The sequence below is a fragment of the Temnothorax americanus genome, unplaced genomic scaffold (genome assembly GCF_048541705.1).
Source record: "Temnothorax americanus isolate GAGA-0224 unplaced genomic scaffold, ASM4854170v1 Scaffold18, whole genome shotgun sequence".
NCBI classification, from domain to species: domain Eukaryota; kingdom Metazoa; phylum Arthropoda; class Insecta; order Hymenoptera; family Formicidae; genus Temnothorax; species Temnothorax americanus.
The window spans coordinates 2,477,986-2,502,986 of NW_027509318.1; the positions used below are offsets into that span (position 1 = coordinate 2,477,986).

The following is a 25,001-nucleotide window of genomic DNA, read 5'->3' on the forward strand; positions in this document are numbered from 1 at the left end:
CGCGCCGCGCCGGCCGCTCGCTCGCTCCGCGGCTACATTCCGCTCCGATACGCCTGCGCTCGCGCCGCGCCGCGTCGGCGCGCGCCGTTCTTGCTTGTCCGAAGACGTGCTTTATTTTCCTAGCGCGCGACTATCCCGCGAAGAAAGCTCGTTGTCCGAGCATAATCGGGCGAATTGGATACTGATAAGGGCCACCTGCGACATATATCTTGCGCGTTACCGCCGGTTTTATTGATCTTCCGCTCGCGCTGTTTTTCTGCCGCGCGCGCTTGACTATGCAGCGGGAAGAAAAGCGAGATGGTGGGATAATTCAAGAGTAATTCTCGCGCGTGTTTTTGAGAAATCTGCACGTTTTCTTCTCTGATTTTTTATTTTCTTTTTTTTGTTGGATATAAAATCAATATAGAAGCTTATTTTTTAGTATTTTCCGCGTTCTGTACAGAAAAGTATCTATGGAAGCGTCATAAAAGTGAAGAGATGTTAAAAATTGATATTTTATATGTTGTGTGAGAAATAAAAGCAATAACGTGAGTCTGTATATACTGTATTATACACAGAAAAACAATGATAGTGTATTAAAATAACAGTATTAATGAAACAAATATTTATTTTGTTAGAACAAAAGCATTGACGTATTGAATTAACAAGTTTATTTTCAATTAGGCTAATGATTGATACAATATCATTTTCTTTCCATGTATCATACATGACATATGTAACGTATTTAATTGAATAAACAAGCCATTGCGTGGTCACTATATACATCCAAGTGATCCAGCTAAACGTGAGAATGCGCGGAGATGAGCGCGTTCCCACAATTACAATTAATAACCAAATTGATTTATAAGTCAATTAAGATACAATCTGCGCGTGAAAATTATTGTAGATTATACACAGGTCGGTCTGTAACATGCCAATAGAAGATAATATACCCTTGACTATGAAATGAAATTATTATTTGGTAGATATATAGTATCAGGTATTTTAATTAAGATTGTTACTAATTAAAATATAGTACGCAAAAATTGTTACACAGTAGCGCGTCAAGCTTTCTCGCATTAAATTTTTCTTACTTTTAACTAATCCTCTGTGACTTTCTCGTATATGTATACCGTTTTAAATACGCAATTTTCAAAATTCTTTATCTGTAAAAAAATACTCTTAAATTCTATAGACATATTAAAATACAAAATACATACAATAAATTGTCACAATGGACATAATAAATAACCGAATTATATACATGACTTTTATTTTGCTTTTTGTTTAGGAAAAATCGTGAGTATGCACTACTGCCGTTCTAATGGGAAAATTTTCAGTTCAAATTCTCGAAGAAGATGTCGGCTAGGCATCACGTGCTCGCTACGATCATAAATAGAACCGAACAGTCATCTCGTCGTGCGAGAGGGTCAGTGCTGCCTCCAAAGATCGCGGAGAAAATTAAATTCGCGTGCGCAGTAATGTAATTTCAGATCCTGGGTAGCTCCAATCGAGTTATATAACCTTAAGTTTCGATGAATATTGACGTCTAACGGTGTCGCTTTGCATCTCGGAGATGGAGCATTCTAGTGATTCAGAGGAGGTCAGTGTGTGGACAAGGTCGTCTACTGAAACGTTTTACTTAATATACCGGTCACGTCATGCAATTAAACTTGTGCTAAAGCTTATACTTTATTAATAAAGCTGTTTCGTTGATCTGATCGCGTCTTGAGCATTTCTCCCTTTATTTTCCCTTTTCCATTTGTTTCCATTAACATAGGTACTATGCACATAACTATACACATAACTATATATACATATACCTATACGCATTCCCGACTTTTTATTTTCTTAACATTTAATATATCCAAAATATTACATATACATACATATACATTTTAATCAAGTGCTTTTTATAATAAAGATCTGGTTCAATATTTTTTTTATTAAACTAATAATCGTTTGGCTACTGAAGGAATAACTATACTGTCTGATCATATTTTGCCTTTATCACTTTTTAAGACTTTTTCCACTATTTTGTTTATACAAATGTATACGTCGCGTTTATCTATTGAATCTTCTAGTAAAATTTCTTTCTTCTCTTTCTATTGTTTAACTTAAAATTTTTATATTGACAAAAAGAACAAAGCCTAGTTCATGGTAAACTGTTTAAAGTAATGAAATGTTTCTACTTCTTACATCTCATTTATCATGTGCTCATTTCCGAGAAAGTATGGTTTAATTGATTCCCTTCTATTTAACTGCGGGCAATTTACGGACGATCGTCAAAGATTAATGTCCATGAAATGGATTTAAATGGCGATTCAGTTCCGCTCCGAGAGTTCCGGACTCGTGACGAACGCGGCTGAAAATAACGATCGTCAACCCAAAATAACTGAAAAACTGGGAAAGAGAGAGAAGATGATATTTACGCCGCGATTTCCGCGTATGGTCCGGCATGATTTGTGCTCGCTACTCATTCGTTATTCTAACATACTTTGATACATTGCCGATATTTCAGTTGGCCGCGGAGATCGAAAACAGATAATCGCGGGGCGAAATCCCGAAACGGGACAGTCGACGTGGAAATACGGCGAAATATGTATTTGGAGTTGGGATTGCCAACAACTTAGGAATGTAAACAGACAATTTCCATTAGCGCGGTTTAATAAGTCGCGGATATTTCCAGTTCTATTGGTATTCCGCTTTTAGTTCCGAGAGCGTTGTATGTTAATGGCATGTTCTATTTTATCCAGATCGATCGTTAAGGTAACCCACTTTCTTAGTCCTTTGTGTACTGAGACTTGCGAGTCTTACACATATGTATAGTTATTTTTATTTATTATTAAATGATTATATCTTCCATGTTCTCAAGTATATAATGAAGAGGTTCTCCGCGTCTCATAAGTGATTTATAAATTTGCCGGATACAACGAGAGGGAGGCCACTCTTTTATGTTAGATTTTCTTTATCGTAAGTTGTTAGTGAGACTAAATTAATTTGAAGATAAATTATTTGGAATTATTTCGAAGAGCGTTTCTGAAATTATCGCGATAAACGCCAAACGTACTTTGAACTGCCAAACAGGAAAGAATCAGGATGAAGGCATCGTGCCGAACGAGGTCATGCCTGGCGTCCCCCCCCCCCGACAAGGCTACAGATAAATAAATTATAACGTTTCCTTTGTCTGATGACCCGATCTACATCTTTTTTTTTTACAACGGATGCAAATTTGATGGTTGTAATGTCCCATGGATTCTTGAAATATAGGTATTTTTATCGATAAACGGTCTAAGAAAAATACATCCGTTTTCTTTATTATATCAATAAATAATGAATATTATACATTGTTTTGTATAGATATAGAAAGCTTGAAATTTTTTAATGCGATAAAATAACATTATTAAAGTTTTTTAAAATATCAGTTTTTCTTTAAAGACGGATGGCATGAAAAAAACACAAAATAACCAATATATATTTTTACTTTTATTAGACAATTGGTTTATCCTTTGGTCTATCTTATTTTTATCTTTTGTATCTTATATAATAAAACTTCTCTTTATGATATATATTAAAAATTTCACATTTTTTTGGAGAAGAGTTCTATCAATTAATTATGTCAAATAAAAAAAATGGGATGAAAGCAGAAGTGGACGTGGATTTATAGAGGCGGTAGACAAATCATTAGTCGCGTGAACACCGGCTGTGACTAATACGAGAGACAGACTCGAGTGCCAAACACTTGAAGATTGCGTGACGGAGAAAAGATTTGAATACCAACGTCTTATTCGACGCCCACATATCGTTGACATCGGTCAGTGGCGCGTGCATTCACGTTGACGCACGTGCGCAAATTTTATGCGTGATCTCTCGATGTATACTTGATGCTATAAGTACTTTGACATGTAAAATTGAATTAACTTCAAACGTACTTATCGTATTTAAATTACATTCGTATACTGTTCTCAGAGTTTTGTAATTCGACACATATAAGTTTTCGATGATGTGATAGATTAAACAAGAGATTAAAATATAAATAATAAATTATACAATGTTAAATTAATTAACACATAGATAAAACTTTAAATTTTAACACAACATCTAATAATGAACGAATACTTAAATCATCGATTTCTCTCCATTATTTTTATCTCTTTAAGCTTCGTTCGCATTATTGCGATAAGCTGCATAATAATTATTTGTCAAGATTGAGAATTATAATAATAGTTTATTGCGTTTTTTTTTAAAGATCACATTTTGCTCAAAGTATAGATAAATGTGTTGGATAATACTTATGTGCTAAGATATTCATGGTGTTAAATATACGTATACCTGTTCTGATTTTAACATAAATTTTGTTAAATTAATTATTAGATTTTAATTGCCTATTCTCATATTATTCCGTAGATACGATTGCGCGAGAGACTTATTCATTAATTCATTTCGGATTACTGCGTTTCTGCACTAGTCTAGGCTAGGTAAAGCATCAGGAAATGAGCTTGGAATGTCATTTCAACGGTTTTACGACTTTAATTTGGCTTTAGTTATATAAGTATGTCAACACAGATTCGCCTAATTACTTCAAAATCTGATGTAGCGTGCCAAAAACGAACGTGTATATCATCAATCGGAGGAATGTCGCTTTTATACCGAAAGTTCCGCATATCGATCATGTCCTATAAAATCGTGTCCAACTTTGGATATCTCCACCACGATCTCCAAGAGAAAATAGCTCCGTAAAACGCCACTGTTAATATAGATGGAAGAAGCAATAAATTGTAGATAAGTAACTTTTAGAATCTCGCGGCAAACAGGAAGACCTAGTTTAACGTCAGGGAAAATTCTTTCGAAGTTTATTTCTTTCGTGTGTTTGTGAACTATATACGATTTGCTTCGCCGTTTTATTTCGTCATGAGGTTCAATTTTTGGGAAGATGAATGACCCCTCATTTCTTTATGAATTATTTATAGCACGCATATGGCGGGTCTCTGATCTCGTGTGTTGACCTAGGTTAGGCTATGCTTCTGCTGTACTTCGGCTATATACTTGTGATTTATTGCATTCCTGACGCGAGTTTTTTTCATCCCGAGTGGCAAGGAGAACGATATAGAATTCGCGGAGGGGTCGTTGCCACGTGGAGGGTCACCGGTAAAGATAATTTATAGAATCCTCCATCACGCACATATGCGACGATCGTTATACGACTTCTGGATTTTAAATAGTGTATATTTATAACTCCGGATCTCTAAATTTGTTCCGCAGATTTTAGTTACGGACTATCGTACTAAAATTGAATTCCTTGATTCCGTCCAATTGAGATTTTCCTCTCGATTCACGAGTAAACGAATAAAAAGAAGGTTTAAGGAACTTTAAAATTAAAAAACTTTTTGCTTTAAACTTTGGATATTAAAAATATGTTTCTGCAATATTTTTTAAATAATATTTACAAAATTGACAGAGTTATAAGCGTTTCAATCGAGAATCGAGCAGTTTGAGTAAAAAGATTGTTTGATATTATTATTATTGGATATTAAGAAGATTAAAATCGAAACGGAAAGCAAGAATCTAAAAACAAGAGTCTTTTTCAAATATGAGGAAAGATATATGACATTCTAGAATAATTGCTTTAAAATATAAAAAAGCTTATTAAAAATCCTTATTTAAAATAAATTTTTCCCGAAATCTTTTCTCAAGGGAGCGGTTTTTAAATCAGAATATGTTTCTTAAGAAATAAATGTGAATTACGCGTACGTATCCGCATTCTTGGGCTTGTATGTATTGCAACTACGAGGGTATCGTGACGTATTTGCTCACGTACGTTTGTTTATGTGAGCAGAAACGGATCTAATTCCGGAGCGATTTCAGGAGTGATGAAAATCCGACGTCATAAGCGTTAGCTTCTTGAAGCTCCTTTTACGGATGGTCATCAGTGCGAATGTTTGCGTGGTATTTCTCGCGAAATGATCATTCATTCAAGATATAGATCTGCGTTTTAAGTTAAATTTTCGCGAAAGTAATAAATATAATTAAGTAATATTTTATTGATAGCGCTATCATAAATTTTCATTTTTATATTACAGGAGCTTTCAAACTACAAATTAATTACAGTTTTGATTTATAGTTTTATTCTGTTAATTATAGTTTTACTCAATTACAGTTTTAAAACTCTGGTCTTTCTCTCTCCACTATTTGATATTAATTAACAAAATAAATGAAAAGTTTTATTGCAATGCTTATATGGCTGAGTGCTAAATGGAAACACAATTCACCGCGATAACGAGGTAAAAACTCTGGTTTTTCTCTCTCTACTATTTGATATTAATTAACAAAATAATTGAAAAGTTTTATTGCAATGCGTATTGCTGAGTGCTAAATGGAAACACAATTCACCGCGATAACGAGGTAACTTTGTGACTGATGGATAAAGCAGTCACGCACGCCGGAGAATCTATCCACAAATCTATCCGATTCCTAGGCGATAAATTAAGGGCACGTGGGATATTTATAAAGTGTTTTATTAATGTGGACTACCCTCGTGCCTTCGCGATTTACGAACTTTCGAGCTCGCGCGATTCAGCTCGTACATCGTCCGCCTGTCAGTGACAAATTGTCGTCGGTCAAAAATTAATTTGGGAGATTAAATTCGAGTCGTGCTCTGCTGAGTACGCGTTGTACTCGGTCGCCTACTTCTAGAGGCATGTGTACTCAGGTTTCCTGAATGGTCACGCGATCGTTATGTGAGGGCCGGTAATTTTGGGGAACGTGCACGCGATCCGATATAATTGCATCGCCAATCAATTTATGGCCCTCTTTTGCGACACCGACGCCGACGCCGACGCTTTCGTGAAATTATTTACCCGCGATCGTAATTTTAGGTTTGTGCTTATAAAAGGCTAGGCCAATCTCAAAATCTCTTCTTTGGGAAATTAGAAATAAATATTTCAATGTTAAAGATTTATATTATCAACTATCTTTGTATATATGTCATTTTGATAGGAAAAGATTTGAGCATTCAAGTGAAATATTAAGAAAAACAAAATGCTTCTTATGTAGAAGAATTTATTTTATAAAGAAAAAAAATTAGACATATATTTGATAGAATTTTCTCGCAGCTTAATATTAAACTTTGAAACCACGATTCCCAGTTATGATTAGCAAGTAAAATTTATGGCTGCGAATGCAGAGTGACATTCCTGGAAATGTTAGTGTACCGTTTCCCGCGAAATATCGCCGGTGAAACGTTCGTCCGGTAAACAAACGCGGGGTGAGATCCGTTCCGTTTTGCGAAACTGATTCCCGAAGGCGCGGAATGAAACGTGAATGATTCCACGCTCTCGCGATTGATGAATTATCATTTCCGGAGCGGGCAGAAGGCCGTCTGGCAACCAATCAAGTCTGGGAATCGGCTCGGAAACGTGGCAAATATTTCGGACAGCGCCGAAATACCGCGGCAGGGTGGGAGCCCCCTTGGAACACCGTCGGTTTCTTATAAAAAGAGACGCGCGGCGTCGCGACGACGTCGTATTCGCGTCGGCAGTGTCGAGTGAACTTGGTAGTACCGGAGTACCGGAGTACCGGAAGTGGGAGTCGATAGTCAAGATAGTTTCTACAACTTAAAAGCCCAGCTTCCTTTATTACACGTCGAGCATTATTCTCTTGCGACTCTGTTGAAATAATCACGACACTATAATGTCTTCGGCGATGTATGTGAGTATCGAGAGATATCTTCTTCGATTACATCATTGGGAAATGGATTAGCGATGGCACTTTGAAATAACCAACTAGAGAGAAAAATGCCATTTAAGGTAAATGTACCAATGCTGGGACACTTGAGACCTATGTCTGGATACCTTTATAACTTTAGTTTTTAAATAAGTGTAACGCGATTTAAAATCAAAGATAAAAATATAATACAAGAAACATATTTTTATCTTTGATTCTTTGATTTTAGTTCGCGTTATGACTTATTTAAAGACTAAAATGATGAAAATGTCCAGACGTACATACGTGTCCAGGTATTGGTACATTTACCTTATGGTCCAGACTGAATCTTGGTAGACTAATAATAATATATGAGTTTTTCATACTTCTTCTAAACTTAGTAAACTGCGCGTCGATTTTTTATCGGTCTTTAAAATATATTAGCTCTTTGTTGGAAATTAAATCCACATACTCTTAAATCGATAATGTTAAGGATGATAAAAGGATATCATGGATGCTTTAATACATTTTTACTAAACCATCTCTCTGTATGATTGTAAAACATCACGTAATTTAGTATTTAGTATTTAAAATATAGTATTTGCAATATTAACATTTGACAAGAGTGTAGATATTTTTAACAAATATAAATCTGTTAATCTATTTTTATTTATGTTTCTTTAACTGGAAATTTTTCTTAAAAAAAAAAAGACAGATTTTTACAGTTTATATTTTCAAATAAAACTTTTTATCTTCTGAAACGAATGGATGCACGAATATGAATGCACGAATATGAATGTAACTATACATGTAACTGTGAAAATTTGTCAAGGTGCCATTGAAACGTCATTTATGGTCAGGGTCAATCCTTAGGTTTATGTCAGTTTGGCAGATTCCCAGAAATGCCTGTCTTATTAGGTACTGAATAACTCCCAACTCTCACTCCTTGCAATCTCTCTCTCTCCGTCGAAACATCTTGAATCTAAAATAAAAAAATAAAAATAAAAAAAAAATTATCTCTTTATTAGTCCCTTGTCCCTTGCATATAAAACTCTACAGAATCCTTTGTGCAAGCAAATTGTATTCTACGAAATGAAATTCTTGACCTATTATATGTCTTAATCGACTGTGAATAATGAATTAATAATTAACGTGCTTGCTCTCTTTTGAAGGAATCCTTGGGTGCCAAGGTTGCCATGTTCAACCAGTATGCCAACAAACATAAAGATAAGCAGAGCAAGAACCCGTTCACTTCTGGTTTGAACATCGAAAAGCCGAAATTCTCGAAAGAGGAATATGGCAGGTACGTGAAATTTGTAGTTTGTAAGTTTTACACATTACTATATGTAACTTTTATATCTTTAACGACATTTATAACAAATTTAAAACGATATAACTGCTTTATGTAAATATATATAATTGAGTAATTAACGTGGTAACTATTAACTCGCTTCTTTCAGACCAGAAGCAGGCTCCTTGTCTGATCTACGCGGTCGCAAAGCGAACGCCCATGTCTTGAAGGAGATCCTGGAACTCTGCGAAAATATTGCTCAAGAAGGCAGTCCCTGTCGGGATCAACCTGACGTAATCGCCATCACGTTCGGCGACCTCTTTAATATTTATACTAATATCAACGACAAATGCGTAGGACTGCTATTGAGAGCGAGAAAGCAGAAATATGTAGAATTCGAAGGCGAATGTCTTTTCCAGGTAATTGGACGAATAAAATTTTCAATATTTAAATGCTTTTCTTATTTAATTAGTTAAAAATGATTTTAGCAGAGATTGAACTTGGCAAAAATTGATAACGAATTTACTTTTAATATCGTTATTATTCTGTGTTATGTGACATCAATTTGATTTTTTCCACAGAGAAGAGACGATGATGTACCGATATTTTTACTCAAACCCATCGAAGAAATTCGTAAGGAGTATAATCGACGACTTGAGGAAACCCGAAACAACGCCCTGGATAGTTAATGTAAATTACCACTGTTTCTCTCTCTATTAATGTTATCGATCATTGAACGACATTCGCGGTTACCACAATCGGGGTTACCACACAATCCAGTTCGGCCTGTATTTATTCGTTTATATTTCACAGTGATACGAGAATGACCATTGCAGCAGTATAGTATATAATTATTGTATTCGACTATCGACGGTTTTGTACATACACTGAGAATGAATGAGTGCGGATCGGTGTAAATATTTTCGCGAGTGGGATACGTTAATGCGATTGGGCAATTAACATAATTTTTATAGAATATATCGTTGGGGCTGTCAGCTATGTAAATGGTCCGTCAGCTATGTTAAATAAATAATTAGTATCTCGTATAATTTATGCCGTTTAAAGATATTTTGCGATCATTATATTGCAATAATCCTGTACATCTTTATCTAAATGTAAGATACTTAAATAACATTATATGTATAGTCTGATACACACAGGTGGCCCTCGAATAACAGGGTAACAACCTTTTTAGAAAATTTTTTTAAAATAATTTTTTATAACTAAATATCCGATTTTATATGGATCTGGAGTTTTAAATTGCACAGTTTTTAGCAACACGAAACCAATTAATCGAGTTATTCGAAGATCACCTGTACTTTCCTGTTCATTTCGAGAAGTTCGGTCTTAAATAAGAGCAGATTTTAGAGGAGGGAAGAAAAAACGTGCGCGAGGAAGGTAATCGCATAATTTATATTTGTATATACAGTCACTTTACAACGCGCACTTTGTTACACAGTGTAGCTCGATTACTTTTAGGTTCAGCGAACGCCAGGTGATCTCGGTAAAGACGATATCAAAGTAAAAAAGAAAAACTAATTAATAAGAGGGGGCGTCCCGCCACGTATATCTCTCGCGCGAAAAAGATGGGCGACGACGCCGAATGGGATATTTAATGTCCGTCCAAGCGGAAGCTTTCGATAAGCTTCTTCAACGCGTGTTTGCAGGACAGACCGGGGGCCTCGTATCTTCACCGCGTGTTCAGCGCTATTACGATTGATCGAATTTCGCCACAGATTTTCATATCGGGCTGACGAAGCTCGCCGAATCGCGAACATTTATTATTTCAACGTATACCGGCAAATTGTCGTCTTCGGCGCCAAACGAGCGCGGTGAAAATAGGAGGCCGAGAATCTCCATTTTCGAAGGCAGCAAGTTCGACACAGCGCTCGATGATGCGCGAATACTTCGATCATCAAAATGTATACACACCTTCCGAGAAAAAAAAAAACATCGATCGCGTTAGGGTCTCTATCTCTATATTGGCAGTAGCGTTAGTCGTATATTGCAACGGAAGCCAAACATATCTTTTCTTTCTTCCCGTTCTCCGCGTCTTTCTTCGACTCGGTCGCGAAGCGGCAATTTCGTTCACTGAAATAAGTCTCAAGTCGTAGATATTTGTCACGTATATAATTTCAGCGCTTCCTCGTAATTTGAAGAACTCAATCAATATCCGATAAAAAAAAAGTACATACAAAGTAAACGGAGAAATGTCCTCGAGAATATCAAAAATATCTGGATATGTAATTCGCAACAAGTGTGCATAGAGTCTCGAGAAGCGCACATACAGTCTTCCTTCGTTCTCTTCTCCATCTCGTCCCCGATTACAAATATGAGCAAAAATTGCGATAGGACAAAGATGTTTTTTTAAATTGCTTTTCTCCGTTGAGTCTCTCTCGGTTCTCGTTCGCGGGGGCACGTTCGCTGGTGCAGTTCGATATGTCGACGATAAGATAAACGGAGAGAGAGAGAGAGAGAAAGAGAGAGATGGTAAAAAACCTTCCAAAAGACAAAAAGTCGCGTGTCGAAAAGAGAGGGAGATATGTGTACGGAGATATTGCGCGCGCGATTGATATTCGCGTTGCTTTTGCGGATATGGTTCAATTGGACAGCGATCGCGATCGATCGGTATATGCCGTAAGAGCGTCATATTTCACGAGTTTAATTACATCGCGGTTAGCCGTGACGTAATTAAAAAATTCTTAGCACCTTTGCGAAGATGTACCCTCATTATCTTTTTACTTGCGGCGATATTTAGAAATCCTTTAATACATTTCTCGCATTTTACGTCGAATTCTCCGGCTCTTCGGCGAAGTAATTAGAACTTTCGTGAAGTACCACAACATATACGTATAAAAGAATGTTCGAATACGGGTCAAGGGAACCCGACGATGTTCGCCGCAATTTCACATGTAAGCGTATTTTCCAGGCCGCACATGAATCCACTCTACATATAGCGCCGAATACGGCTGTTTTATCTTGTTTTTAATTTTCGCTATTATATTATTACGACGAGGATGGCCTGTCGCCGGCCTTATTACAAACAGATAGACACGTTCAGCGGTAATTAACGTCGGATGTCAATACGGGCCGAAATTAATGGGGCTTGATTCACACTATCGGGGACGGATTTAATTGAATTGAGATGTGAAAAAGAGTTTCGGAAAGTAAGGCTACTTTCGTTCAATATACTCATAAAAAAATAATTTTACGCTAACTTATATATAATCCTATATATTATTACATATGTACTTTCTCATATTGTTATATTATTTATACTCAATTATAATTAATTCTATAATATCTCTAAATCAAGCAACGCATTAATTATTTATTTTATGAACAATAATTATCAAACGTATATAAAAATTTATATTTTTACGCAAATTTAGAATTTTATGATTATGCTGTAAAGTGTAATTTAATAAACATAAGTTTAACTATATAATTATCTTATAAAATTGAGAAAAAAAACGCAGTCTTACATTATGATATCAATCTTATTTTATACATTACACATAAATAAGTCGAATTATCTATGCAAAGTATCTTTTTTCCTATCTAAATCATATGTTTAAATAGTCATATCTTCCAGATTGGGTTTTCGAGATTGCGAATTGAACATCCATTAATTTCTTAATTCGGTGCTATTGCGAAGCGTCGCTGAGCCCGTAGTTTGAATCAAGCCTTTACATTGTCTCCGGAGATGTTAACAACGAACGATTTACGACGACAATCGGTATGTCGCGATCACGGACGTTGCGTAGTTTTTTTTATCGATCGTCCCTGTGATATTGCTCCTTACAGAAGCGAGCAATCGTTGTCTCTTTCTGTGTAACTATTGCAGCAGTACTCGCAAATTATACATTGCGATCACTATTACATAGCGGTTTCTTAGATCGAGTTGCATTAAGTTCGATTGCCAACAGTGCGATTTTGTCCCGATTACTTCGCGATTTAGCGAAGTTTTTTCTTTTGCAAACGTATTATATATTATTTTTAAACAGCCTTTTTTTTAACGCGCAGCGTTACGTTTGATATCGTAGATATATACAGTTCGTGTCTGATCACACGCTGTATTTTCTACTTCAAACTCGCGCGATTAATACGTCATTCTTTTCGACAAACGCATTTTTGATATCGGAACAAATTCGCTGTGTATATTTTTCTTTTTTTTTTTACACGGGAAAACACTTTGTCTTTCTCTGTACTAATCGATCTGTCTTTTCTGCGGGATTAGCACAATATTGGCGAGCGAATAACGTCACGACGCTCTGCAGCAACTAAAGTGGATTACGGTCTCTCTCGGTGATAGGAAAACAGCGAAATTTTCGACGGTGTCTCTCAACGTCACGCGTTATCGGGGGAAATTTAGAGACACGCGTCGTCAAACGTGCCGGTGTACAACGGAATTTTCTCGAAGGGGCCCTGCTACGATCTCATTTCACGACGTTTATGTGACCGGAAGAAAGTGTTTCCGTCGCTCGCGTACCGCCGGTGGTAATCATGTAAACATCCGCCGAACGTTTCCAGCCCGTCATGTCCCATCACTACTTTAGCCGATTCCCGTCTCGTTGCCGCGAGACTCGTGAGATCGAGAATCAATGATTTCGCTGAAAAACGGAGCGCTCCGCGATTCTACCAACACTTCTCTATGAATTTTTTCGAGGAACGAAACGAAATTAATATATTTTTTCAAGCGGTTCCTCAACGATCTTAACTATAGCTTTTTTTTTAAATAATTTATTGTTTGTATAATAGAGTTTGGCGCATCTTAGTGCTTCGTTCGCGGAAAGAGATAAGGATGGAAACGTCTGACGGTCTTTAAATTATCAACAACGGTTGCGGGTTACAAGAGATGGGAATAAATTCACGTCGATTAACTTAGGCTTAGCTATTCCGTCCGAAGGGAAAAACACGTTCACATTAGCTCGACATGCGTGCGTGTGGTTGTCCATACATTGTATATGCATATGTGTATATATATATATAATGCGCTTTCTTGAGTCACGCGAAAAATAAATGATGCGCATCGCGAGCATCGTTCGAAGGCTAATCCGTGAATTGGTTACGATAATTAGGTCGTTACGATAATCTTTAGGTCCGGTTATAGTATGGTACACTCTAAAACGAATAATTAAATTCGTTATTCAGCTGCGCGTGCGGAAATTATTTACAGGTCACTCGCGCAAACACTCTCCCGCGCGTCGCGTTCTCTTTCGCCACTCGTGCACGCATCGCCGCCGCGCCGTTGCATTTCCGTATGCGAATTAAATCGAGCTCGCTTGCAGATTGTTGCCGCTATGCGGAAAAATCTGGTTCTTGCATCCCGTCGTAATGCAAACATGCATAGGCGTAACTTTCGCGAGAAGACCGTTCGCGTTCAAATTAATAATTAATGAGATAAGACCAATCCCTTAAAATATAAAATAAAGTTTTATATTTCTTAAAATAAAATCCTGAAATTACATTTGGAACTAATACTTGATTTATCAGCTCAATTGATTGTGTCGTTATATGCGACTAATTATAATTACGTAAACTAAGAAATATAAATCGTGATAATTAAAGTCGAATATTTTCGAATATTATAATAATTACTTGATGTAAATAATTATGTAAATACTAGACGTTTAATAATGAAAACTGAAGCCGCGGGTTGTTAAAGAAATAAATAAGCGTCCAGTCTTTACAAATTGAAACGACTGCTTATTTTTCATAAAGTAAGGAACGGGTTTTCGCGATTACAAAAAGAAATTTTCAGATCTACAACTCGCGAGATCTACGTTCACGTTCGGTCAACAGCTGTCTATGTACGTAAAACTCGACCTCGATTTCGGTCCATCGAATGGAATGTAGAATCTTCTGTATATAAGTGGTACGTATAATATATATATTTATATATATTTATTCTCTTGCGCATTTGTAAAAAGCCTCCCCTACCTAAAAACAACGTGTCGTGTCGCGTGAGTTTGTCTACTATACTGGCGATAAATCAACAAGTCCTTTAAAATACATATTTCCTCTATTCCGGGAAATCCATTAAAATCTCTCTACCGAACACTCAAACATAACACCGATTTATCGTTTCTTTTCTTTTTTTTTCTTTCTCTCCCCCCTCGCTCCTTCGTGTCGTCGTTGTCGTCGTCGTTTCTCGTCGCCCGCGTGCGCCTGTCGCTTTAGTCAGTCTTGGCATCGTAAAACGTTTAGGTGCTTCAGTACAATATAATTATAAATACAGGTTCTACAACGAGGTGCGCTTCGAACAGACCCCGCTCTCTTTCTCTTTCGCTAAATCCGCGCCGCTCGTGCGCGCATGCGTATACAGATAGATTCATACGTACACATATGTATATTAATCTCGTCACCTTAAAAATATATTATTGTCTTTCGATGAAAACGTAGCACTTAATTCGCTCCTGCTTCTCCTCTTCCTCCACCTTCGTCAGTTCCACGCAGTGGTAATCTCGATGACGAACTCTGGTATCTGAACAATATAAACGTGAGGCGATCGACCCTTGCAACTCTCTTTCTACACTGGAACCTCGATACTGTGGTCGTTTTGTGAATGGTGAGTGATCGAATGCTGCTACTATGAATACTTCTCTCCTTATCCTTTATTACTTATTTATTGGATGGCCCTATGAGAAAGCAGTACTCTCGCGAAGTTTATGCAGTACGCCGGTAAACTTCTAGTGTATAGTGTCCGCACCTTTCACACGCGATAACGCATAGAGTCTCACGGTTCTGACCTTAGCAGCGGACGACCCTGCATTCTAAAGTGGAAGTATCTTGGTTCTGGCTCCGGCTTCACTCGGACGTTTAAGCTTTAAACGAACAACGCCATTACCAATTAGAATCGTGAATTTATTATCTTTATTGTTTCATGGGTGCGCTGTCTAAAACCGAAGGTTCTGGACCTCTATCGGGGTTGAATTCCCGTTCTCCCAAAAATACCGCGAATGATCCTTGACAATGGAAGTTTCAGACAGTCCTACGAGACTCTGGTCCTGTTGAGACAATCATCTTATAAGAAATACGATATCAAGTCTTTTCTCTTTAATTTCCGATTCCACTTGTCCTGCGAGAATTTTATTCTTTTCGGGAATGTGTGATATCGTCGGTTGTAGCTTTGCTTCTCCCTGAGACGCGCGCTACGTCAAGGACCCAGTGCGATTCGCGTGAACGAGGACCATCTCTCTTCGCACAACTTTTGGCAGGAATCAACACCGTCGCTCGACCGGATTGAACACGATTCTTCCACACTTCGTCTCGACGGCGATCTTCGTTGCACTTCACGTTCAGTTTGTTTGTTAATTTGCTAGGAACACCAGAGATGCCTGCCGACTCTCCGACGGCGTGGGGGTGGGGTTGACGATCATCAGAATACGTTATCGTATCTTGTCGCTGTCGATACTTAGGCGATCGTCGATCTTGGTCCGCCGCGTGCGATTTATCGCGTGAAGATTCGCGTTTATATCGCGCGATCAACTCGTCGTCGACGACGGCGGCATCATCGGGTCGACGAGGTTTTCTGATATCGACGTCGCGTTGACGATCGTCGGACTCGGGGTTCGTTATCATACATCGTTGTCGTGGCAGAAGTCGATCTTCCGTCTGGCGAGCTGCAGCCGCCGTTTGTCGACGATGAAGTCCGTCACGCAGCCCTTGATGCCGTGATGGCCGGGCTTGCCGCCGACGAAAATCTTGCCGTTAGTCGTCAGCAACGTTGTCTCCAGCGAGATCTTAACGGGCACGTTCTCGTCGATCTGAATCGTACACGCCTTTCGCCGTCGGGACGCTCGGATGTGATGGAAGACTCCGTCGTCCACTCTCTCCTGCAATTACACCAATAATAATGAGAATCGTGGAAATGTCAGATAAGCATATCAATTAAAAAAAAAAATATTTTTCAGATTTTTATTGCATCGTAAAAAGATACCAGTTCATTATTAATTTGAAAAACATCAAGCTTTGTTTGATATTAGTAGAAACAGACAGTTTGATCAGACAAATAGTTAAACATTGGTATTTCCGTGAGAAATGCCAATTTTATTATTTCATATTTATCAATATATTTGACAAATATAATTCTAAATACAAAGCAGACAAAGAAATATTGTATAAAATAATTGTCGGCAAAAAAATAAAAATAAAAATAAAAAGTGTGATATCTATTGAATCAATTTTACGCTTACTTTGCTCTTTACGGAAATCTCTTCATCAATCTTGCTTTTATAAGTGAGCACCACGTGACCGTCGTGCAGGGACAAAAACAGGTGCTCCATCTTTCCTCTTCCTATCCACGCGATAAGACCTTCAGGATGTATCGTCCTTAGCCGCAGCTCAAACTTGTTTGACTGCTGTCCTCTGCGTCTGTAAGAACGTTTGTAATAACAGAGATTCACATTAAAGAGAAGATTTCAATTTCAAAGCTAAGCACATGCCAATAATTAACACTACAAATCCATATACTTTTCTACACTAAGGTTCTACGCTTAGTGAGAAGTTAAAAAAAATCGGTAAAAATAAAAAAATTATAAAAGGAAAGTTCTTTTTTAAAGTTTTTTATCCAGCTCTTTGCTGGTTCTTTTAAAATTTTATATATCAAAGTAAGAAAGCAATAAGATTGCAATATTATTAAAACAACACCAATTGTTAATTATGTACACAACCATATCATTGATAAGAACTACTATAAGAAGCTGCTCATCTAATTGTATCCATAGTTACATCAATTACATTCCCTACTAGGCAATAAAATAATTGGCTTCAGAGTCTACGGTAATTGTCAGGGATATCGAAGACTGTTATACGACACTACAATGCACCAGCAGGAAAAACAATCTATCCCTCAAACGAGTACACCATAGCCATTTTCCATTCTCTAGAAAACTTACTCCGTGTAATCGTAACTGTCGTACTCGTAGTCGACGTCCTCCTCCAAGTCGTAGTCGGAGTAGGACTCCTCAAAGTACTCGCCGAGGGTAGTGTTAGTCGAGTTAGTACTAATTGGTGGTTACATAATCAGAAGGTTAGTGACAGTAGTCGTTAGTCGGGAACGTTAATTAGTCTAGTCGTCGAGCGACCGAGGTTACTAATCTCAAGTGCACCTAATCGAACATCCTAGAGGATGTGCCGATGTGTGTGTGCAAAAAGTTTCAAAAGTTTCGATCGTCAATTCTTCGGAATTCTCTAGCTGAGTGTTACTCACCTTCTTCCGTAGCGATGCTTGAACTGCAGGAAGTTATCGCCCTCGAAACGCACAGGTCGCTCCGATATCTCGGTGCCTGATACGTCGTAGCCCATAACTGAAATAAATATTTGTGAGAAACAATTTGTTTCTACAATGTAATTGATTATAAACAAGGTAAAATAAATCTAAACTTTTCAAAGGTATGAAGTATGTAATATTTGAGTACATGAGATTATTAAAAAATTTATTTTACATTATATATTTCTACGACCAATAATATTATAAATGGAGTTAAATGATTTTAAATCATAAACGGATTAAAAAATTTTATAAATAAAAAGAAGTAAGAGAAAACAGAGAAATAAAAAAAAATTATATATTAAGAAATAATGAAATTGTGAGAAAAATACTTACAGAATTCGCAATGCAAGCCGTTGTAACCACTAGCGCATTTGCAGAGATAACTGTTCAAGAGCGGGAGGCAGACCCCGCCATTGTGGCAAGGGTTTTCGTTACTGGGACAGGGCAGACCGTCGTAAATCTCCGTGTTGTGTTGAGTAACATTCACGGCGAGGTTCTGATATGTTTTGCCATTTACCATTAGCCTCTGCACTGCACCTACTAATCCGGTCCAAGCTCCGGACAGACGATGAACTTCTCGCCAGTGTCTATGGAAGCAAATAATCGTGATTGTTTGTTGTTCAGGCAGTATATCGGAGACGTAAATTAATTTTTTATACAATCGAGAGTGGACATTGTAATATATGTATTTTATTATACGTAATTTTATTATAATAACTGCAACAATATAATAGCAAAAATCTGAAAAATTTAGTGTCACAAGCAAAAACTACGAGACAATAAATGAAATAATAAAAAGTAAATATAGTAATTCAATGAAAATAACTCACTTAACGCCACCAACGTAAAGCGGCATCTCCAGATTCAGTTCCGTGAGAGGACTCCCGGACAATCCCCTGGCGACGGTTCCGTCATCGAGCTGAAGAACACCCTCTCTACCGAGTCTGTTGATCCTCACGCAGTGCCACATATCCCGAGTGACCGGATCCGGCGACGTGATGTTCGCGATACCGCTACCGAGGTTGAATCTGAACTCCAACCTGCCGTGAACCAGGTTCAGACTGATGAAGTCGCCCCTGCCGTTGTTCAGCTGACCGTTGTAAAGTAGGAGACCGTCGTTCGCGTGTGTGAGAAACCACAACTCGATGGAGAACGCTTTCGAGACGCCTTCTAGGCAGGGCAGTTCCAGATATCCGTTCCCGTTCATCTCGGGAATCAACAGTTCCGTCAATTCGGCGTCCACTGAAAAAATAAAGAAAATCAATAGATCAGATATCAATTTAAAAAATGTAAAATTATATTAGAAAATTAATATCGTTTCTGCTTTAACAAGAAGAAGAAACAAAATTGGTTAACAAAGTGTCTCTTCCTCCAAAAATATTTCAAATGCTGTTGTACTTACGAATCTCGCAGAGCTCGCCGGTTCTACCGGGCGGACACTTGCACACGTATCCTCCCTGCGGCAGGATGTCGCAAGTGGCACCGTTCTGGCAGGGCTCGCCGATGCACGGGTCCAGCGATTCCTCGCAGTTTCTGCCGGTGAACTGCGGCGGGCATATGCACCTGTAGTCCGGCGGCTCGTACTTCTCCACCGCGTAATTGTCGTGGTCATAATTTTTGTCGTACTGCAGCTCGGACTCGTAATCGCCTTTCCTCGCATTCTTCTTGGTCCTCCTCTGGTCGATCGACGTGCAGTGGGAACCCCTGCATCTGACTATGTTCACCCCGACACTCTTGCCGTTACCGCCTCTGTTGTTCCTGCTTTTACCCCTCTTTTGTAATCTCCTGCAATCCCGGCCGTTACACAGATCCTCTTCGAAGATCGGCTGGCACGTCGCACCGTTCTGACAGGGCAGATTGGCGCACGCGTTGTCGCCACATTCTTTCACACGATAACTCTCGAGAACGTCCCTGTCGCGACCCACGTGGAGATCTATGTTGTTTCGATTGATTTTCAGCTTGCGTATGCAGCCGAGAAGTCCATGGTTGGTGCCGATGTTGTCATAAACCCTATATAAAAATTCATGATCTTGTTCAGGTGTTCTATTTTTGGTATTTAAATTTTTATTTTTAGCGTTAAATCATATATTAAGAGAACGCTGGTTAAGAAAGTTTTTTCAACCAAAAGTTGATTTCGAGAGAAACGTTATATTTTGCCAATGAGCTATAATGCTTCAATAAATTTAATCTAAATTAAAAAGATATTTTTCTCAAATTTCTTGTTTTTTGTGTAAATTTGGAAAAATTAAAAATTTTACACGAGTAAATTCCTTAATTCATTTTTTCGATTCAATAGTTTGCAATTATTACTTGGTATAATTAGTCGGCATGTTCCCGATGAAAGTGTCTTGATTCAAGTCCAAAGACTTCAGCATTCCCTGACTTTGCCCAGCCACGTCTTCGCCATCGTTGAAAATCAGTACTCCGTCCTTATGATATCTTTTAGCCGCCACTCTATGAAAGGTCTTCATGGTCACCCTTTCCGGTGACGTGAGCACTACGGGTCCGTTTCCCAAGTTATATCTGAACTGCACGTATCTGAAGCACAAAATCAGTCATGAGTTCTATAAATTAGATACACCGGTCATTAATTTGATCAACAGCGAAGTTATTGCATCTTTCTTTTCGCTTTTTTATTCTTTGTCGTTGACGAACAATTGCGTAAAACCGGTTCTATACAGCTAACTTAATCAAATTGGTGTATGTAAAGTATGTTATAAAATTATTTCGAAATTAGAACACACAAAAGAATTGAATCATTGTATATGTTTGTCTGTTGCTTTGAGAAAACATATTTCTGAAATAACCGTGATAAAAAGTACCAACCCATCGACAATGGCCAGCGAGACAAAGTCGCCGGTGCCGTCGTTTTTCTGCTGATTGTACAGTATGATTCCATTGTCCGCATATGTTTTGAACTCGACCTCGATGCTGAATTTGTGATACGCTTTCAGCCGGCTCATCCTGACGTAGCTTTTACCGTCAAAGGAAGGTATCTCGTAATCCCGCTTGTTGATCTCCTCGTCGCATAGCAGCCCGGTGTAATTTGGCCGGCAGATACAGACGAAAGTTGCGCTGGGCAAGTCGATGCAGGTCGAGGTCATGTGGCAGGGATAAGAGAGACACGCGCGAAATTCCTGAGTCGGTGTCACCGGCACGTAATTAGCTGGCGAATGATTAAGCAAAAATTAATCTTCATCTAATTACGACGACGTTGATATCATCGGATGGCTGAGCTTGTGAGCGATTGAATATCAAAGGGTTTGGACCAATTAAAAGTTAGGATCGTAAACGTTATAAATTAAATCTCTCAATATTAATTTCCTTTGTTATTATTAATTCGTTTGATTAATCTTAAACAGATGTTACCGAATAAATAAAAAAAAATCGCTAATGAAAGATTTAGTCGGTAGGACGTTTTACGTGAAAAATTCATAAGAGTTGTGAGAGATAATTTGGCGTGGTTAATTGAGACTTTCTGTCTTACCGAAGCACTCCTGCCGATCGCTGGTTTCCGCGTAGCCCTCGGAACAGATGCAGCCGCCGTTTGAGCATTCGCTGTTCGGTATAGTGCAATCCTTGTCGTCGGTGCACAGATCACCCAGGAGAGCGGTGACCACTCGAATCGTCGCCGGCGTCGGTCGATATACTGCGGCCACTCCTGCAAAAGTTAAATTTTTCATTACCCTCACATTACTAAGATACTTAAAAGTCGACAATATTTCGAGTTTTCCTTAGAAAAAAATAAATTTTAAAATTGTCAAAGACTTTTTGAAACAAAATTATTTCTTAAGATTATTTGGGAAAAGTAAATATAGCTTTGATATAATTTTATCAATAAATACCTAGAGCTAATGTATGTATTAGTTCATTAAATTAATGCTAGTTCATTTAACTAATTTACTGAATTCTACGAGCAGATGCGTAGTGGGTTTTAAATTATTTAATGTCGATGTACAATTAAATAAATTTCTCCAATTTGCGCATTGTCAAGTATTATCGTGCCATGTTTCAAGCATTGCAAGCAATTTTAAAGCATTACGTTTTGATCGTGTTAATCCACAATTAACAATAAATCAATAATACGGTTAATGAAGTACTACACGACATTACATCATAAATTTATCCAGTTAATTATCAATTGTCCTAGTACAATGATCAATTTCATACGTTAAAATGTTTTAGAATTCTCGATAAAAATTATAGACTCAGGAAGTTAACAGTATTTTCTTGAAGATAAATTACAATGTTTTGCTTGTTTCTTATTTTTCTGAAAAAAAAAGGTCTAGCCATAAAGAGTTTTAGAAAAAGTCATAGAAAGGGACGTTTCCTCTTTACCATGTTTTAAGTTATCTCTGTCGATGGTGATGGTTTCTTGATGAGCTCGGTGGGTGTAATAATATCGTGGGTCCGGTTCCGGTACCAAGAGGTGCCGCGTGGATTTGGACAATGGAGAAATGGCGGCCGCTGGTTGGGTATACTGTACGGCCGTGTATCTCTTAACAGGGAAGTCCGTATTAACCATAGGATCGTCTGAAAATGTTCGTGAATTCCGAGTCTACCATTATTTTCTCTTCTCACATTTTTTCATCGAGAGGTTTCGTTTATCTCAAGGCTTGTAACCAGAAATATATTTATTATAAAGTTCTCTTTTCTCTTTTCATCATTTACACACAATAAAGAAAATAAATTAAAAATAAAAAAAATACTTATTTAGATTATTAGATAATATATTTAGATATATATATTTTCATTATTTTATTCATCATGTATATATATTATAACTTGAAGAGAAAAATTAAATAAAAAAATATTTGAGAGACTATAAATGTAATATATTATACAAAATAATACGATGAAATAAAGAATATATTAGTAAAAAAAATCAGTCATAAACTCTGATAATATAGTTATATCTAATCAGTTATGTTCTTATAAAAGTTGGTTTTGATCAGCATAATACATGGCAATATTATTCATCAAACAGGATTCGCATTTCGTCGCTACGTTCTATGTGCGTGTGTCTGTGTATGATGTGTGAAATTCTATTACATAAAAAATAAAGAAATAATCGATTTTTCTCATTAAAAGTTATAACGATGATGACATTTATGAATATATATAATTATCAAACTGTAACAAAGAGAAGTTTTCCCTTCTGTTTGGATCTCTGTTAATTAATTTCGAGGTAAAACCCTGATCTTTTTTTAGAGAAATTTGCAAAAATAATTAACTTCTTCATTTTACTCTCGTGAATAAACAAAAGTATACGATACAGAATTGTAGCATCCGTTTTATTACAAAAGAGGCTATACGACAAAATAATATCTATATAAGCACAAAGAGTAAAAAAAAAAAGAACGAAATCTCCGTGGAAGAAGTTGTTGGAGTCGCCCGTTGAGTTTCCTATAATGATTTAAGTTGCGATCCCCTGAAACCTACATCCGAAAGCTTTAAGAAGAACTTGAGAATCGTTTCAGGAGCTGCATCCTAATCTCGCTACTCACACACCGCTCAGTATTTCTACCTCCTCTTTCTTTTCCTCCTTCTTTCATTTATTCATTTCCGTGAATAACTTGCTTTAAAAATAACGTTCTTTATATCAAGATAAGTACGAATAAATGCAATCCCTTATTTTCCAGCGTTAATCCGGCAGGTCTTCGTTTTTCTTCTTCTTACAGGAAATGGAAGAAATGTTATACGAAACTTCGTGGAAATTATAAATCGAATTAGTCGAAGGATTGATGAAAGAGGTGTCCTATTTCAATTAATGCTGAAGTATAGAATATCGTATTGTTTACATCTCCATAAACAAATGCCGCGTTTTTACTTTGTGTTTTCAATTAATTTTATCTTTAGATTAGAATCAAGTTAGGTATACAACCTCAATAGCTTCATAGCACGTCAATGTCCACAGGGCATTTATAGAATTTCACAGCGCGTTCTATAAAATTATCTGCTTATTATTTACTATTAAATTATTCTGTTCTCATTATATCTCGTTTCTATTTGCGTGGAAAGGCCGATTCGTGTTTCGAAGATGAGCATGACGACGACGACGGTGGCGTTCCTCTAAATAATGAAAATCGAAAAGCTAATTCTATCGGCACGGCGTAACGCGAAACTGTTAACAGGAGTCGCAGCGACCTTAATGGGATTTTAATTACTTTCCAATTGCCGCGTCGCGTCGCTTCCTGTTATTGCTCGAGGACTTCCGCTATTTTTTTCTCAACAATCGCCCGTTATATCCTCCTCTCTCTCTCTCTCTCTCTCTCTCTGAGTTCTAAATTTTCCTTTTCCCGAACTCACCCTCTCGCGTATCCAACAATCCGCTTATTTGTCTCCGTATAATCGATTCGTTTATTTACTTCCGCTACGAGACCGAGCTTTTCTCGTTCTCGCGCAAACATTCCTGCGTTTTCTCTTTCCTCGGCATCGCTCCGGTTCATTTAAGGGACAAGAACCCCGACGGATTACGAGAGCTGCAGGATACAACACCGAAATATGATCCGACGTTTTACGATCGGTGAATCTCTTCCGTTTCCCGCTGATGGATATTTTTATCAAATTTAGAATGTGTCTATCGATGTTGCTTTATTAAAGCTCATCTACGCACTAGGGCTAAGGAATCGATCGATTGCCGAAAGATTCAATTAATAGGTTTTCCATTTTGTCTTTAATTAAACACGTAACAGCAAATTAATATTTTCTCACAAACTTGCAAACTTTTTCTAGATTTTCTAAATTTTCTCT

General features: G+C 37.4%; 2 protein-coding genes across 11 annotated transcripts in view; one reads left to right on the forward strand and one right to left on the reverse strand.

The window, feature by feature from the left end:
* The first annotated feature begins 1,422 nt into the window (after positions 1-1,422).
* On the forward strand, positions 1,423-10,020 carry LOC143896330 (actin-binding Rho-activating protein). 3 transcript variants are annotated; one of them, XM_077404130.1, is made up of 5 exons: positions 1,423-1,582; positions 8,853-8,983; positions 9,141-9,390; positions 9,553-9,661; positions 9,785-10,020. In XM_077404130.1, exons 1-4 carry the CDS (start codon positions 1,556-1,558, stop codon positions 9,658-9,660), a joined length of 516 nt encoding a protein of 171 aa, XP_077260256.1. In that variant the 5' UTR covers positions 1,423-1,555; the 3' UTR covers position 9,661; positions 9,785-10,020. The 3 variants fall into 3 exon arrangements, with proteins under 3 accessions (XP_077260256.1, XP_077260255.1, XP_077260257.1); XM_077404129.1 differs by having other exon boundaries at positions 9,553-10,020; XM_077404131.1 differs by lacking the exon at positions 1,423-1,582 and adding an exon at positions 7,490-7,686 and having other exon boundaries at positions 9,553-10,020.
* Positions 10,021-10,365: 345 nt separating this feature from the next.
* LOC143896326 (agrin) overlaps positions 10,366-25,001 on the reverse strand; it is a 459,794-nt gene continuing 445,158 nt past the window's right edge. For 7 of the 8 annotated variants that reach the window (XM_077404119.1, XM_077404120.1, XM_077404116.1 and 4 more), the window contains 11 exons: positions 22,587-22,781; positions 21,736-21,909; positions 21,075-21,414; positions 20,559-20,786; positions 19,651-20,258; positions 19,079-19,490; positions 18,582-18,835; positions 18,186-18,282; positions 17,872-17,979; positions 17,170-17,347; positions 10,366-16,809 (listed from right to left, as the gene is read on the reverse strand). In XM_077404119.1, the coding sequence (XP_077260245.1) occupies positions 16,552-16,809; positions 17,170-17,347; positions 17,872-17,979; positions 18,186-18,282; positions 18,582-18,835; positions 19,079-19,490; positions 19,651-20,258; positions 20,559-20,786; positions 21,075-21,414; positions 21,736-21,909; positions 22,587-22,781 (2,852 nt within the window). In that variant the 3' untranslated portion in view covers positions 10,366-16,551. The remainder of the gene's footprint in view (positions 16,810-17,169; positions 17,348-17,871; positions 17,980-18,185; positions 18,283-18,581; positions 18,836-19,078; positions 19,491-19,650; positions 20,259-20,558; positions 20,787-21,074; positions 21,415-21,735; positions 21,910-22,586; positions 22,782-25,001) is intronic. The other variant, XM_077404117.1, reaches the window with a different exon arrangement.